The 15,975-nt window shown below is 40.8% G+C and overlaps 1 protein-coding gene and 1 non-coding gene across 4 annotated transcripts in view; both read right to left on the bottom strand.

The window, feature by feature from the left end:
- CCDC148 (coiled-coil domain containing 148) overlaps positions 1-15,975 on the bottom strand; it is a 536,518-nt gene that overhangs the window by 393,834 nt on the left and 126,709 nt on the right. For all 3 annotated transcript variants that reach the window (XM_070476172.1, XM_070476173.1, XM_020883117.2), the window contains exon 11: positions 15,333-15,539. In XM_070476172.1, coding sequence (XP_070332273.1) covers positions 15,333-15,539 — 207 coding nt within the window. The remainder of the gene's footprint in view (positions 1-15,332; positions 15,540-15,975) is intronic.
- On the bottom strand, positions 14,401-14,549 carry LOC139038121 (U12 minor spliceosomal RNA). The gene has a single exon (XR_011491064.1). It is a non-coding gene; the product is annotated as a U12 minor spliceosomal RNA (small nuclear RNA).

Here is a 15,975-nt window from a genome sequence, read left to right as displayed (position 1 = left end):
TAAATCCTGAAAATTCTTTATAAATTTGAGTACAAATTCTTTATCAGATATGTGATTTGCAAATATTTTCTCCTAGTGGGAGGCCTGCCTTTTTATTCTTTTAGGAGTAATGCTTTTGGTGTCGTGTTTAAGAAATCTTTGCTAAACCCAAGGTTATAAAGATTTTCTCATATGTTGTCTTTCCCTGTGTTTTTTAGTTTTCAGTTTTACCCTTAGGTCAATGATCCATTTCAAGTTAATTTTTATACAAGTCACAAGGTATGTATCAAGGTTCATTTATTTTTTTCACCTAAGTACTCAATGGTTCCCACATTATTTGTTCATAAAACTACCCTTTCTCCACTAAATTGACTTTGTATCTTTGTTGAAAATCAATTGAACATAGATGTCTGGGCCTATCTCTAGACTCTGTTCTGTTCATTGAGACCCATGATTTTTTAGTAGATATGTGCTTGTTTTTAATAAGAATTTAAAAAAACACTGACTTTCCAATCCAAGTTGTGGTTTCCTCTCTTAAATTACCTAATCATTGAATTACAATTTCCTAAAGTTATACTGTACAGTCACTGTAAAATACAAACATTCCATACAATATATGTCACACCAAGAATCCTCACTTGCAAAACATCTTGTGAGATGTTGTTATGACTTGCCATTGAAATGCAAGGCTCTCATTGTAAAAACATTAAAAAGTAAGTCTCTTTTAGACTTTATAAATAGATCCCAATGCTGACAAATGTATTGTTTTTAAACTAAGACACTTTAAGAGTGGGGCTACTTTGAATATATTACTTGGAACTAATACATTTGAATCTGTTCTAATGAGGTGGATGAAATTAATAGAGCCTATTATACAGAGTGAAGTAAGTCAGAAAGAGAAATTTAAATATATACTGACACACATATATGGAATCTAAAGAGATGGCACTGATGAATTTATTTTCCAGGCAGCAATGGAGAAACAGGCATAGAGAATAGACCTATGGACATGGTGGGAGGAGAGGAGGGAGAAGGGGAGATGTATGGAGGGAGTAACAGAAATTTACAATACCATATGAAAAATAGATAACCAATGGGAATTTGCTATATGACCCAGGGAACTCAAACTTGGGCTCTGCGGCAGGCTGAAGGGTAGGATGGGGAGAGAGACGGGAGGGAGGTCCGGGAGGCAGGGGACATGTGTATATCTGTGGCTGATTCTTATTGATGTGTGACAGACAGTCACAAAATTCTATAAAGCAATTATCCTTCTGTTAGGGGAAGCACACTGATTGAAACCGCCCACCCTGGCCGGGCACCATAGTAACCATTTGCATGAGTTGTTTTATGGCAGGAGATCCTGATAAGGAATACAGAACTAATAAGCCACCACCAGCCGGAGTTCGGGAAAGGTCGAGAGGAGACACTACCTGTCCGTCCACTTCCCAGAATCCCTCTCGCTAGCATCCATCTTGGCTGAGCGATGCGTGCGCCACCAGGAAAGACTGAATTAGAATGATTGGCCAAAGACCACCCGGAAACTAATCCCATCACCATAAAACCCAAGACTGCGAGCCACGCAGCAGAGCAGTTCTCCTGGCTTCCCTTACTCTCCTGCTCTCCACCTGGGTGCCCTTCCCAAGAAAATCTCTTGCTTTGTCAGCACGTGTCTCCTCGGACAATTCTTTTCCGAGTGTTAGACAAGAGCCCAACTTTGGGCCCTGGAAGGGGGTCCCCCTTCCTACAACACTTCAACTAAAAAACTTTCAAATGCATGCTAAATATTAAACAGTTTAAAAAAAAAAAAAAAAGAGTGGGGCTACTTTGAATACATTACTTGGAACTAAAACATAGATTTGTCAAGTCCCCAGGCCCTGTGCAATTTCAGTTAGCTATCTGCCAGGAGCCACAGACAGCATAATATAGCTGTACCGAGGAAATGCTATCTGCCTCTGTGACCAAAAATCACTCTAGCATGGATGTGTATGATTCCCCAAAGTTCTCCCGATTCTGCTGATATCATATCCAAGGTTAATCACACTTCTCTGAATGTCTTCAACTGCAGAGGCTATATAGTACCCAGGCAGCACTGCACAGGATTCAACACTGTGCCAATGGAGCCTGGCACAGTTAACCACACCAAGATATTCATGAACAAACGTCCAAAATTGGCAGAAACTACTGAATCCTTGCCAGTTCCTGTGGTTAACGAAGCATCCAGGTTTTCCAATTATACTGTTTTTTTTTTTTCTTTTTTGATTAAGGAAGTATATAACGTGAGGATCATTATTTCCCAAGAAGAAATTTGCAGTATCTCTCATTACCAAAGAAAATATCCCTGAGATGATGTCAGAAGGATAAACAGAAGTAAATATTAATAACACTGTTGGCTTCCCAGATGGCTCAATGATAAAGAATTTGCCTACCAGGGCAGGAGCTGCAGGAGACATGGGTTCGATCCCTGACTTGGGAAGATCCTCTGGAGAAAGAAATGGCGGCCTACTCCAATATTCTTGCCTGGGAAATCCCATGGACGGAAGAACTTGGTGAGCTACAGTTCATGGGGTTGCAAAGAGTCGGACACGGCTGAGTCACTGAGCACACACAATTAACACTATGGACATTGAAAGATTGTTATCAGGTGGTAAAAGCATCCTTGCCCCTGCATCTAGTCCCTTAGGTCATGTGACTGAGTGGTAAGCTTTTTGTGATCACTCCTCCCTTTGAGATGATCCTATATATGGTCCCATGTGCCTTTAGCATTAATTTCAGCTTGACCAGGTAAGTGATGGGCCATCACTGGTTCTGACTCCTGCTCATCTTAACCTGCAATCATCACACAGGCAAGTTAGAATAGCATAGCATGACCCAGACATCATCTGTGCCAGAGTTATTAGTTGCGCACAACAGAATCCACCCTAGTTAAAGAAGGGAAGTATTAATTACAGGGCTTTAGAAAGTTCACAGTCTTTGGAAGGGTCTGAGAAGCAAGCTCTAGCCTAAGCGTCCGGAACAACATCCAGATCACATACCACAAAGCTGGCCTGGTAAAGGACATACTGCTTCTGGCTGCCATCACCACTGACCCCAGAACATGCTCTATTTGCTTGGGATTGCACCAGCAAGATGGATGTCCATGCCATATCTGTCTCTTCACTTAACTGTATTAGTCTTTACCTTTCATTTCAGTAGTTGGATTATTATGTGCCTCAGAATAATTTCCTTTGTATTTATCCATCTTAGGAGTTTGCTGAGTTTCTTGAAAATACAAATTGATATCATTCAACAAATTTGGTAAGCTCTCATATGTCACTTCTTCAATATTGCCTGTAACTCATTCTCTGTCTCCTGTTTCTAGGGCTTTAACTACATGTATATTAAACATTTTTACTATCTTTCATATTTCTCTTATGCTCTCTTCTCTATTCTGCTTTTTATTTTATTTTTCTCTTTATATATTTCAGTTTGAAGATCTATTGCTCTATCTTCAGGTTCATTAATTCTGTCTTCTGATATGTCTAGTCTGCTCTTAAGGCTCATTCAATGAGTTCTTAACTTAAGGTATTATATTTTGCATTTCTAAAATGCTTATTTGATTCATTTTTATATATTTTAATTCTATACTGAAGTATTCCATATTTATATCCATTTTCATCTTTTCTTATGTTTTCTTTAACACATTAATCATAATTACTATAGTTCTTACCTTTTAACTATAATATATAGATCATTTCTGAGACTGTTTTATTCCTTAATTATCTGTCCATCACTTTTTCCAGTTTCTTTGAATGTTTGGTAATTTTTATTTTGGGCTGAATGTTGTGAAGGATCTATTGCAGAGGCTCTAAGTTATATTATTTTTCTCTAAAGAGTGTTTAGTCTTTGTCTGAAGGTTAGTTAAATTGTCACAAAAATCTCCTGGATTGTGTTGATGCTCTATTTTTACCTTTTTTAGGGTAGGTTTGTTTCAGTTTTGTCCACAATCCTTAAGTGTAATTCATATCCTCAAGGCATGACCTTTCTGGAGTTTCAGCTGAATGTCTAGAGTGTTCACCAAGATTTCTCCACATGAGCTCAGCTAAGATTCCAATATTTACACCTCCCCAAAACCATGTGACCTCTGAAATCTAGTTCTCAGCCTTCTAGTAGTTGTTCTCTTTTGACCTCTTGGCATCTCATTCTCTGCATTCAGAGCTTACAAGATGGCAAAGAACTCGAGATATATTTTGTAGGCATTTTGAAGGCTTTTATCTGCTGTTCCTTTATCTCTGGTACCCTATCCTCCAAATCTCAGGTGCCTTTGCAACCCAAACTCCAATATCTGCTTTCTTCACCTATCGAGATTATAATTTACTGCTTAGTTTATTTCTCTTTCCTCCTTATATTAAAACATGATGTCAGGGGAGTTTCCTTGCAGTCCAGTGGTTAGGACTCCACACTTTCACTGCCAAGGGCCCAGGTTCAATCCCTGGTGGGGGAAATAAGATCCTACAAGCTACAAGGTACAGCCAAAAAAAGAAAACAAAATGAACAAAAAAACCATGAATAACCCATGATGTCAGAAAGAAACCCAAGGTGAATACAGGGCTCATCTTTAAGGTTTTTCTTATTTTAGGGATCTTAATTCAGGCACTGGCTGTCCAATGCCTATAAACACTTTAAAAATAATACCTTGTTCATTTTTTATTGTTGTTTATCATGGTATCTGTTATTCATTATCAGTGGAATTGAAACTCAAAGACTATATTATAGTACCATACACCATGCAATTTGTAGAACCTAAGTCTGTTCTCCAACAGCAAAGGAGGCTAAACTCTGTGGAGAACGGAGATTATGGGAGGAGCCGATGCCATGGGAAATATGGAAAGGGTATTTCAAATATGATTTATTTTAAAAAGTATCTTCTAAAAAAAAAGTATCATCTATCTCATTATTATCTGATTTCCCTTACTACTATGTTTTCTTGGTTAAGTCATTCATTAGATAGGCAGAGATGGGGGGACGGGCACAAAAAGAAGATGAACTGGAGAAGGCTAAGTACCTGATAACATGGTCCATGCCTGAAATACACCTCAGTTTTATAGATTATCAGCTTTTCTTTGTAAAACCATATGTGACTTCACAGCATATTCAATGTTGACAATTAAGACTTGTATTTCACTTCTTAATGACTTCGAACATCCACATACTTGTTTCTACAGAAGATTCCCTTGTAAATAAATAAGGTAGAAAGAAGGTAGTTAAAATAGTACTATATCAAGAGGAATGGTGGCGCTAGTGGTAAAGAACCTGCCTGCCAATGCAGGAGACATAAGAAACATGGGTTCGATCCCTGGGTCGGGAAGATCCCCTGGAGGAGGAAATGGCAACCCACTCCAATATTCTTGCCTGGGAAATCCCATGGACAGAGGACCCTGGTGGTCTATAGTTGATAGGGTTGCAAAGAGTCAGACATGAATGAAGTAACTTAGCACACACACATCAAGAAGAGAAAAATGCCTAAGGCTTGTTATATACTCAGCAAGAGTCGCTCAGCATCAGTCATGTTCTGATCACTGAGAAATGTGTTGCGAGGGTGGTGTTAGAGGAGTAGGGGAGTTATAGGGGGTATACGCTTTACCAGAATAAATAAGATGGGGCTCCTGCCTGCAGCTGGGTAGGGGACCTAGATTTTCCAGTGTGCCAGAATCACTGAAGTTATGATGATCTCTTAGGGGCCAGGGATAACCAAGAATGAACTGAACCTAGCCAGAGACCCAAGAAAGTCTTCCTGTAGCAGACATTTGAACTAAATCTTGAAGATGAGTGAGACTTAACCAGACAAAGGCAGGCAGGAACAGCATTCCCGACAAGCCAACAGTGGCAGGAGCAAGGGCCCAAGGTCAGGGAACAAAATGTTGTACGATGCAGTAGCAGCTGGAGATGGAGAAAGGATTACAGGGGTTTGGCATGTTTAAACTGTTAAATATGAAGTGGAGTATCCAGAAAGGAGGCTAGGAAGGGAGCCGGGGCCTATGTTACTGAGGTCTTAGAAAGCCATGCTAGGAAGTTTAGCCATATTGCAAGCAAAGGGGTGCTACTGAGGAGTTGTCCAGAACACTTTTAGATAGAGCACCCCACCTGCAGTTTAGGGGAAAACTTACAGAACTGATTTTGTGGGATGTGAAGCATAGCCATTAGAAGGCTGCTGTAACAGTTCCGAAACAGTGGCCAAGGCCCCATGATAGAAAGGAAAGGCTTTATAGTTAAGACCGAAAATTTTCCAAATTTGTTAAGTTGCTATGAGGGTGAGGAAAAAGAGGAAGCTAAGATAAGTTTCAAGAAAGAAGTGCAAATTTATTATGGCAAAACAAAGATTTCTATTTAGGACACTGAGTTCAAGGCATCTGTAGACTTCTAAGTTGGTATAACTAGTATGTAGTTGGATAAATGAGGTTCAAAAGAGAGCTGTTCAGAGATGAGAAAAAACGATTTGAGAGTAATTAGCATATAGAGTAGGGAAAATAATAAGAGGGATGGAGAGCCAATGAAGTAGAAAGAGAAGAACAAAGAGCAAGGACAGAATCCTGGAAGAAACCAGGGTTACAGGAGTGGCAGAGTGGCAAATACACAGTCTGGCTGAGAATCACCTTAAGACATGATGAAGTGAATGATATTTTGGAAGCTGACAGAGTGAAAAATGTCCAGAGTGAGTAGTCAACAGTGAGAAAGAAGCAGAGGGGTCCACGAGGATCAGGATGGAAGAGTATTAATTCCATTAAGAAAGACAGAGGGCACTTGTCATCTTGGAGAGAGGATAGGAATTTGATGGAGGGGAGACATCACAAGTCTTGAAGAAAAAAATAATCTAGATTATTCTTTCAAAAGTTTGATTTCAAATGAAAGGGTAGAGAATAAGGATGCCCAGTACCTAGAGGATGACAAAGAGGAATACCCCCACAGAGTAAAAATAAAGAAATAGAGTAAAAATAAAGGAAAGGGGGTAAACAGTAGAGCCAAGTGGTTATATGGGTCAGAATCCCAAACATCAGAGGAAAGGACCAGACATGAATGTGTAGAAGATCTCACATTGTGCATCAGGGGGGAGAGCAGGGGACTAGCAGGAGACAGACACAGGGCAGAGGAGATAGGAATTGAGGATTAATCTTATTCCTCCATGACTTCATTTTATTGATAAAGCAGGAAGTGGTTTGTCTTCTGGGAGTGTGAATGGGAGGGTGTATGGTGTTAGGTGAAAGTGTTAGTCACTCAGTTATGTCCGACTCTTTGTGACCCCACAGACTATAGCCTACCAACTCCTCTGTTCACAGAATTCTCCAGGCAAGAATACTGGAGTGGATAGCCATTCCCTTCTCCAGGGTATCTTGAATCCCTGTTTCCTGCATTGCAGGCAGATTCTTTACCATCTGATCTAGCAGTGAAGCCCAAGAGCCTTTTAAGGACCTGTCTGGGGTTTACCTAAAGTTGGCACTAGTGGTAAAGAACCCACTGCCAATGGAGGAGACAGAAGAGACACAGGTTTGGTCCCTGGATAGGAAGATCCCCAGGAGGAGGGCATGGCAACCCACTATAGCACTCTTGCCTGGAGAATCCCCATGGACAGAAGAACCTGGCAGCTTACAGTCCACAGGGTCAGAAGAGTTGGACATGACTGAAGTGACTTAGCACACACACACTATTCTTTGAAACAGGGATAAGAGGACTAGGAAGAACTGGTGAACCAAGGATAAGACTGAGCATTCTCATGTGGACATTTCATTCAGAGTCTGGATAAAATGACTTTTTCTTAGCAGTACGTGGCCACCCAGCATGGAGACAGAGAAAGTCAGCTGTGAGACAGCTCTGGAAACAAGGCCCCCCAGTCATCCCATAGACAATTGAAGATGTTAAGGAATCAAATACACAGCTAACAGAGTGGTCCAGGGTGCTGGGAGGGTCTGGGGCTAGCAGTCTGAGAAAATTTAGGGGACCAAACAGAAGGTTTTGTGGGAACAAGAGAATGAGAGCTCTGTTTTCCCACTTTCCTTTCACCCATCTTGTGAGAGGCCTGAAAGTCCCTACTTTCTACAGCAGCTGTTGCTGATAGAAAACTAAAACAGAGAGAGAACACATTATTTCAAAATTCCTTTAGCTCTTTCCTTAAAGACACAAATCATCTAAATCACTCCCCAAAAGCCCTTTTAAATTCTAAGACTAGGAACAAAATTATGGTTAAATATTTAACTAATGTTTATTATAGCTAGCATGTTGGTTTTAGAAAGATCAAATTTATGATACAATGAAGTAATATTTTTCACATTCTGTAAGTCTATTTTATAGCACATTGGGGCCCACAGTATAATAAATATCTTCTATTATTTTATAAGATTCTTGTATGCAAAGCTCTGTAGGGCAGAGATAATATTGAATTTCAAATCAAATGAGCTGGCATGAACTTTAAGTCAGGTCACTTTGTCTTTCAGGACATCAGCTTTTGGACTTGTAAAATGAAGACTGGGAATAAATCTCCAAGTTTCTTTCCAGGTTTTAAAAAAACCATGAGATGAAAGAAGAGAGTGAAAAAGCTGGCTTAAAACTCAGCATTCAAAAAACTAAGATCATGGCTTCTGGTTCCATCACTTCATGGCAAATAGATGGGGAAACAATGGAAACAGTGAGAAACTTTCTTTTCTTGGGCTCCAAAATCACTGCAGATGGTGACTGCAGCCATGAAATTAAAAGACTCTTGCTCCTTGGAAGAAAAGCTATGACAAACCTTGACAGCATATTAAAAAGCAGAGACACTACTTTGCTGACAAAGGTCTGTCTAGTCAAAGCTAGTAGTCACATATGGTTGTAAGAGTTGGACCATAAAGAAGGCAGAGAACCAAAGAATTGATGCTTTTGAACTTGGTGTTGGAAAAGACCCTTGGGAGTCCCTTGGACTGTGAGGAGATCAAACCAGTCAATCCTAAAGGAAATCAGTCCTCACTATCCATTGGAAGAACTGATGCTGAAGCTGACGCTCCAATACTTTGGCCACCTGATGCAAAGAATTGACTCATCGGGAAAAACCCTGATACTGGGAAAGATTGAAGGCAGGAGAAGAAGGGGACAACAGAGGATGAGATGGTTGGATGGCATCACCGACTTCATGGACATGAGTTTGACCAAGCTCCAGGAGTTGGTGATGGACAGGAAAGCCTGGCATGCTGCAGTCCATGGAGTTGCAGAGTCAGAAACGACTAAGTGACTGAACTGATGAAAATAATTTAATATTTTTAATTACTACAGAATTAATAGAGTTACCACTTTTATGATATATTTTTGTTATGAACTATAATTTGCTGAGCCTCAGTTCTTGATCAGGAACACAGACTCCAACACTAATACTGTGTCTATGAAAAATAGAATCCATTTTACCAGTTTCCTTTATGCTCCAATTCTTCCACGCTCTGCCCACATGTACTCTTTGGAGGCTGCATCTCTAAAAGTTCAGAGGCACTTGCTCACCATATTGTGACCATGTGTCTCTGAGGAGACCCATGTGATGTTGCCATCACAGAATCCAGCCCTTGATTTCACGGCTGAGCGCTCCACAGCACTCATATGCAAAGCTGTGTAGGGCAGTTGCACACCTTAGCTTAGATTTGTCATTGAGGGTAGTATCAGAAAATGCCTATAAATCATCTATTCCAATGTCTGAGATGTTGAAGGCACTCCACAGAGTATGCTTGATTCACTGGGCAGCATGATGTGTGGGAAATAATCAAAACACAGCACTATTTCTGTCCCCTATTCAGATATTTCTCCTGTCACTAGATGACACCTAGGCAGAAACCATAGCTCACTCTTGGATTACAGAGGGTCCCACAATCACTTCAAGTCACAAAATATAGTCTTGATTCAAAATTAAATTATCTAGTTCTAAGAGATTAAGCAACTCCTCCCTCTTTATTCAGAAGATAACATTTCCTTTCATTCCCTACATGCTTGGATCATCAGAGCCCAGGAGTGGGAAGGAAAAGGAGAGGAGAGATAAAGGGCAAAGGCAGGTTTTTCATGGGTTGGTAACTGAGGCTGTCTGGTAAACTCAGTAGGTGCTTAATGCTGCTGACTCTTCCCTTCCTATTGGTTTTGTTGCCCGGGCTGTTCCTGGAAAATTTCCCCATACATAATTCCCTTCAGCTACTTCTTTTCCAGCTTCAAGTTCCCATTTACTGCTCTTCCAACTCATTGTTTGGGGTGGAGCCTAAACCTCTGGCAGAAGCCTTGTTGGGCAGAAATATCTCAGACTTTTGAAAATGACCCCATGCCACTAGCCAATGATTTTTTAAATACAGCACATAAAAGATTGATAAACTGTATTGCATTAGGACCTTCCAGAAACCAGAAAAAAACTGTCACTCTGACTATAACCACAAGGAAAAGCTGGATAGCCTACAACATCAAAATTTTTATTGAATCTAACAGAGAGAAGACATAGGACAATAAACTAGCCTGATATTTAAAGAAAGGTGGATGCTTCCAACAAGATAGGCAATTCGAGAGCTATTTACCTGAGGCAGAGCCCCTGGGAAAGACAAGGCCATTTCAGAAGGGATAAGAAGATTGCAAGTAAAATTTTATGATGATTCCATAGTTTCATTTTAACAATTTGCTGCTGTGGCAGAGTCTGAGCTTCTGCCATATGGAAGCTACAGATGCAAGGGGAATTTACACCCCTTCACAAGCTTTTCTTTACAAATCTCATAGAATGTTCCCAAGAAAGATCCAGGTCAGAGAAGGCAGCAGAGGAAGACTCCTGTGGTCACACAAACCAGCCAGAGAGGAACAAAGACCTAATGAACAAAAGGCACTGTGGGTGGGGAGGGAGTCAGAGCTGCAAACCCTTTGAGGCTAGGGAAAGGGGGACAAAGAAATCCTTCTCTCCTGAGGAAGAGACTGGAAGCTTTCTCCCTCACAAGAACCAGCAAGACCTGAGGTGAACATCTGCCCTGGGGAGGAGGGCATAGTCACTGAGTAGGTTCTGGCCCCAATATCCAAGAACATAGGTCCTGCCTGATACTGAGGCTGAACCAAGAAAGCAGAAAGCCTCTTCCCCAAGCAGGCTAGCAAACGCTAGCAAGAGTCTGCACTGGGGAAGGTGCGAGAGTGGCAAGACACTCTCTTGGGCTCAGATCCATAAGGAAAGCTGGAAGCCTACTTCCACCATAAGCAAAGTGACACTAATTGCCAAAAACTGATGACAACTGGTGAGTGGACAAACTGTAATAAACCGATATCATGGAATATTACAGCAATAAAAAGGACCAAACTGTTAGCCTTTACAATATCATGGCTAGATCTCAAAGGCTCAGTGAAAAAAAGACAGACTCAAAAGAGCACATGTCATACTATTTGGTTATATTTATATGCTATTCTAGAATAGGCAGAACAATAGGGACAGAGATCAATAGTTGCCAAAGGTTGAAGGTGGGTGAAGTGTCAACTTCAAAGAGGCATGAAGGACTGTTGAAAGTGATAAAACAGTTCTATATCCTGACTGCGGGGGTGGTTACATGTCTAGCATTTGTCGAAACTCATAGAGCTATACAATAAAAAGGGTGAATTTGTGTGATAGTCACTCAGTTGTGTCCGACTCTGCAACCCCATGGACCGTAGTCTGCCAGGCTCCTCTGTCCATGGGAATTCTCCAGCAAGAATACTTGAGTGGGTAGCCATTTCCTCCTCAACATAGGGATCAAACCCAGGTCTCCCACATTGTGGGCAGATTCTTTACTGTCTGAGACCCCTGGAAAGCCCCCCAAAAAGATGATTTTAACCACATATAACTTACATCTCCAAGATATTTAAAATTAAAAGAAAACAATTTCATTGCAATTAAATTGTTCATCAAAAAACAACATTAAGAGTGTGAAGAGACAAGTTACAGATTGGGAGGAAAAATGGAATTTGCCTATAGAACATAAAAAGAACATACAAATGAGTAAGAAAAAGAGCAGACAATGGAATAGAAAAATGGGCAAAGGACCTAAGTGGCTGTTTCACAAAAGAGGATATTCAAATTGCCAATATGCATAAGAAAAGCTGCTCAATATCTTTATTCTAAACGCAAATGAAAATCATAATGAAGTGCCACTACACATTCATCAGACTAGCTGAAGTTAAAGATTTGGCAATATCAATGTTGGTGAGAACGTGGATTAACTGAAACTGGTTGTAAATTTTTATAACCAGTTTGGAAAACTATTTGGAAGTATTTAACACGAGCCTTATGATTCAGCAATTCCACTCTGAGGTTACTCCAAGAGTTACAAGGGCCTATGACCACCATAAGTAAAGATCAAGGATATTCATAGCACCATTATCATAATATGAAAAGCTGGAAGCAACTCAAATGTCCACCAACAGGAGAAAATACAAATAAACTGTGGTATATGTATATGCACAAAATACTACCCAGATGATTATGACATGCAACAAGGATGGAACTCACAGATATGATGCGTGAAAGAAGGATCAAAGAGTATATACTGTATGATTTGACTCATATGAAATTCACCAATAAGCAAAACTAATCTTGAATGATTAGATGAATTCAGAATAGTAGTCATGGATGGGGCTAGTATATATTGGGGTCTTCCCTGTAGCTCAGGTGGGAAAGAATCTGCCTGCAATTCAGGAGATCCCGGTGTGATTTCTGGGTCAGGAAGATCCCTGGAGAAGGGATGGCTACCCACTCCAGTATTCTTAGGCTTCCCTTGTGGCTCAGATGTAAAGAATCTGCCTGCAATGAGGGAGACCTGGGTTCGAAAGATACCCTGGGGTAGGGCATGGCAATGGCAATCCTCTCCAGTGTTCTCATGGACAGAGGAGTCTGGTGGGCTACAGTCCACAAGGTCACAAGGAGTCGGACATGACTGAGCGACTAAGCATAGTATATACTGAGAAGAGATGTGAGGGAGCATTCTGAGCCCTTCTATATCTTGACCTCAGTGGTATTTCTATGGGCAGCATACATTTGTAAAACTTTATTCAATAGTACATTTATGTTCTATGTACTCTACTGCATGTATGCCTTCCTCAATGTAATACAAAAACAGAAAATATCCCCTTCAGCACATCCTAAGGTCTAATGATAATGTGTGCAAAATGAGTGTAAACAGACTAGGAGTATATAAGGATTTGTCAAGACCCCTGACCATCCCTCCTCTCTTTTATTCTTTCATAATCACTGAGTATTTCTCATTAGCCACAGATGGAGATGAAACATCCATTAGCTCTGTAGCCCATGGTAGATTGGGCTTTGTGTGTGCGTGTTTGTTAGTCATATCCTACTCTTTGTGATTACATGAGCTGTAGCCCACCAGGTTCCTATGTCCATGGGGTTTCCCAGGCAAGAATACTGGAGTGGGTAGCCATTCTCTTCTCCAGGGGATCTTCCTGACCCAGGGATCAAACCTGGGTCTTCCAAATCACAGGCAGATTCTTTACCATCTGAGCCACCTTGGAAACTTCATGTAATTTCTATTGCTTTTAGGTCCTAAGCTTATGCAATGTCAAAAGAAATATCTTTTTGTTTAAAATACTGCAGAGGAGGAAATTTTCCTCTAATGTTTTCAAACAGAGACATTTATTTGCTTGTTTTTTGATTTATTTATTTGTGGCTGTGCTGGGTCTTTGTTGCTGTGAGGGCTTTTCTCTGGTTGTGGGAGCAAGGACTACTCTCTAGTCGCCATGCATGGGGCTCATTGTGGTGGCTTCTCTTGTGGTGAAGCATAGGCTCTAGGCTTTCGCCTAGAGTAGTTGCAGCCCACAGACTCATTAGCTGTGCCTCCAGGGCCCTAGAGCTTCCAGACTTCCCAAGTTGTATAAGGTCAGTAGTTGTGATGCATGAGCTTAGTTGCTCTGAGGCATGTGGAATCTTCCCGGACCAGGAATTGAAGTCGTGTCCCCTGCATTGGCAGGCAGATTCTTAGCCACTGGACCATCAGGCAAGTCCAAGACATTTGTTTTTATATGCTATTAATTGCTATAATGTAACATCTACCAGCTTGTTTTTTCTTTCAAGCGAATAAAATGTTGCCACATCCTCCTACTGTGTCACTTATCAATAAATTAAGATCTGTGCACTTTACTGTGTGTATGCTGTACCTCAATACAGTTGTGTGTGTGTCGCATGTACCTTTATTTCTCAAGTACAAACAAGCAGTTGGCAGTATACTGCAGTTACAGAAATAAGTTTCAGAGAACTGCCTAAGGTCACTAACTCCCGGTTCAACAGTTTCATGGGTAATAGTATTCTCAGAAATTCTGTGAGGTCCAAACAATCTCCTGCCCAGGGACTTCATCAGTGAAGGATTAGTCAACTCCTCGTCCTGTCTCAGCTCCTCCAGTCTGTATGGGTCAGGCCATTCTACTCTTTAAGTATAAGGGGGATGGGCACATCACAACTCCCAAGCACCCTGCACAGTAGGCAGGTCACCTTAGGGGCAGCCTTTACCCACACAAAAATTCATCTCGCATTAGTTGTGAGGACTCAGTGTCACCCCCAATCATAATTTTCCTTACTCAGGAGTTTAAAACATGATACAACTTATGTTTGACAGCCCTTCCAACACTCCTAGAGAGGCCAAATCCACCTGGGGCCTCTGGGACTCCTGCACCCATGATCCATCGGAGGGGCACAGTTACTACCAACATGGCAGCCACTCTTGTTTGCAGTTCCGCCATTAAGGCCGTTTCTCTGTACTTTCCGATTTTGTGCTGTTTGTGCCCTGCGAGCCTCAGACACCAGTCCCCAAGACTCCACTACAAGGATTACCCACTCAACTCCCCAAGCCGTCCTGGAGGTTCCTCACTGGGTCTGGGCAGGAGGAAAACCCAAACTGCTTCCCATCTCACTTTGTTGAGAGCTCACACAGCCCATCAAGCTCTCCCCAACGTATCTCTTCATAAATCCTCCCTCCTCTTCGTAACTGGATCCTTTTTTAAAAAAAAAATCATCTTTAATATGAATGAGAGGTTCATGAGTCTGAATAAGTATCAGACATTTACTCTATAATTACACTGCATTTTCATCCCGCACCTCATGCTGATGTACAGCATTCATGGTTGGTATGGATATCCACAATCAAAACTTCAATACTCACCTCCTGCTATAGTAACTTCAGGTTGAACTGTATGAAATTGTTGATTGTTCACAATGTTTTGATTTAAAGGAATTGCAATTTCATATAGTTCAAACTAACAATTTTATTCAAAATATGCTTTTTAGAGAAACTTTAGGTTGGAATTGAACAAACAGGAAAAGTGAATTCTGAACTGAATACTCAGGCAAATACTGAAGCATCATCTGCACAACGTCTCACCTTGGCTTTCAGATCAGCACACACTTCCTGTTGCTTTTTCCTGTCCTTAGCCAACATGCTTTCCATTTCATGAGTTGCACAGGCTTCGGCCAGTGTCAGCACAGCCTTCTGTATAAAGTCTCTCCTATTCTTATTCCAACTTAATATCAGGATTCTTCGCTGCTCCTTAGCAAAGCGATATTGGTCACAATATTTCTCATGTTCGACCTGAAAAGACAATAGATGATAAATGCTTATTATGAAACTGAACTTATGTGTTCTGTCATTGCTAGAAAAGTGAATAGAATGAATTAAAATCAATGATTTTGAAAAGTGAGGACCGAATATCTTAATAGTAAATACAACAATCAGGACCAGGTACCAGTCCCAGATTTTTGGGTCCATGGCTAATTGGTGACTGAGGACCAGTCATTTATTCTTCTTAAGTTCTCATACAGGCTGGAGTCAGGCCAGGTGGCCCTAGAACAACTTCTACTTCTATATGACAATGGATCTATGAGCAGAAAACATGATTTCCCCTGCATTTAATTTTTAAAATACTCTACCTTTAAGTCAGTTTTGCTATATTAATAACAACTTCAGGTGCTTTGGTTAGACATGTGCTAATAAACATTGAAAATCGCTGCAATAATCCTAAAAACTC

This window comes from Odocoileus virginianus, chromosome 13 (genome assembly GCF_023699985.2).
Source record: "Odocoileus virginianus isolate 20LAN1187 ecotype Illinois chromosome 13, Ovbor_1.2, whole genome shotgun sequence".
NCBI lineage: Eukaryota > Metazoa > Chordata > Mammalia > Artiodactyla > Cervidae > Odocoileus > Odocoileus virginianus.
The sequence above is the reverse complement of the archived record's forward strand: the minus strand, read 5'-3'. Positions and strand labels throughout refer to the sequence as shown.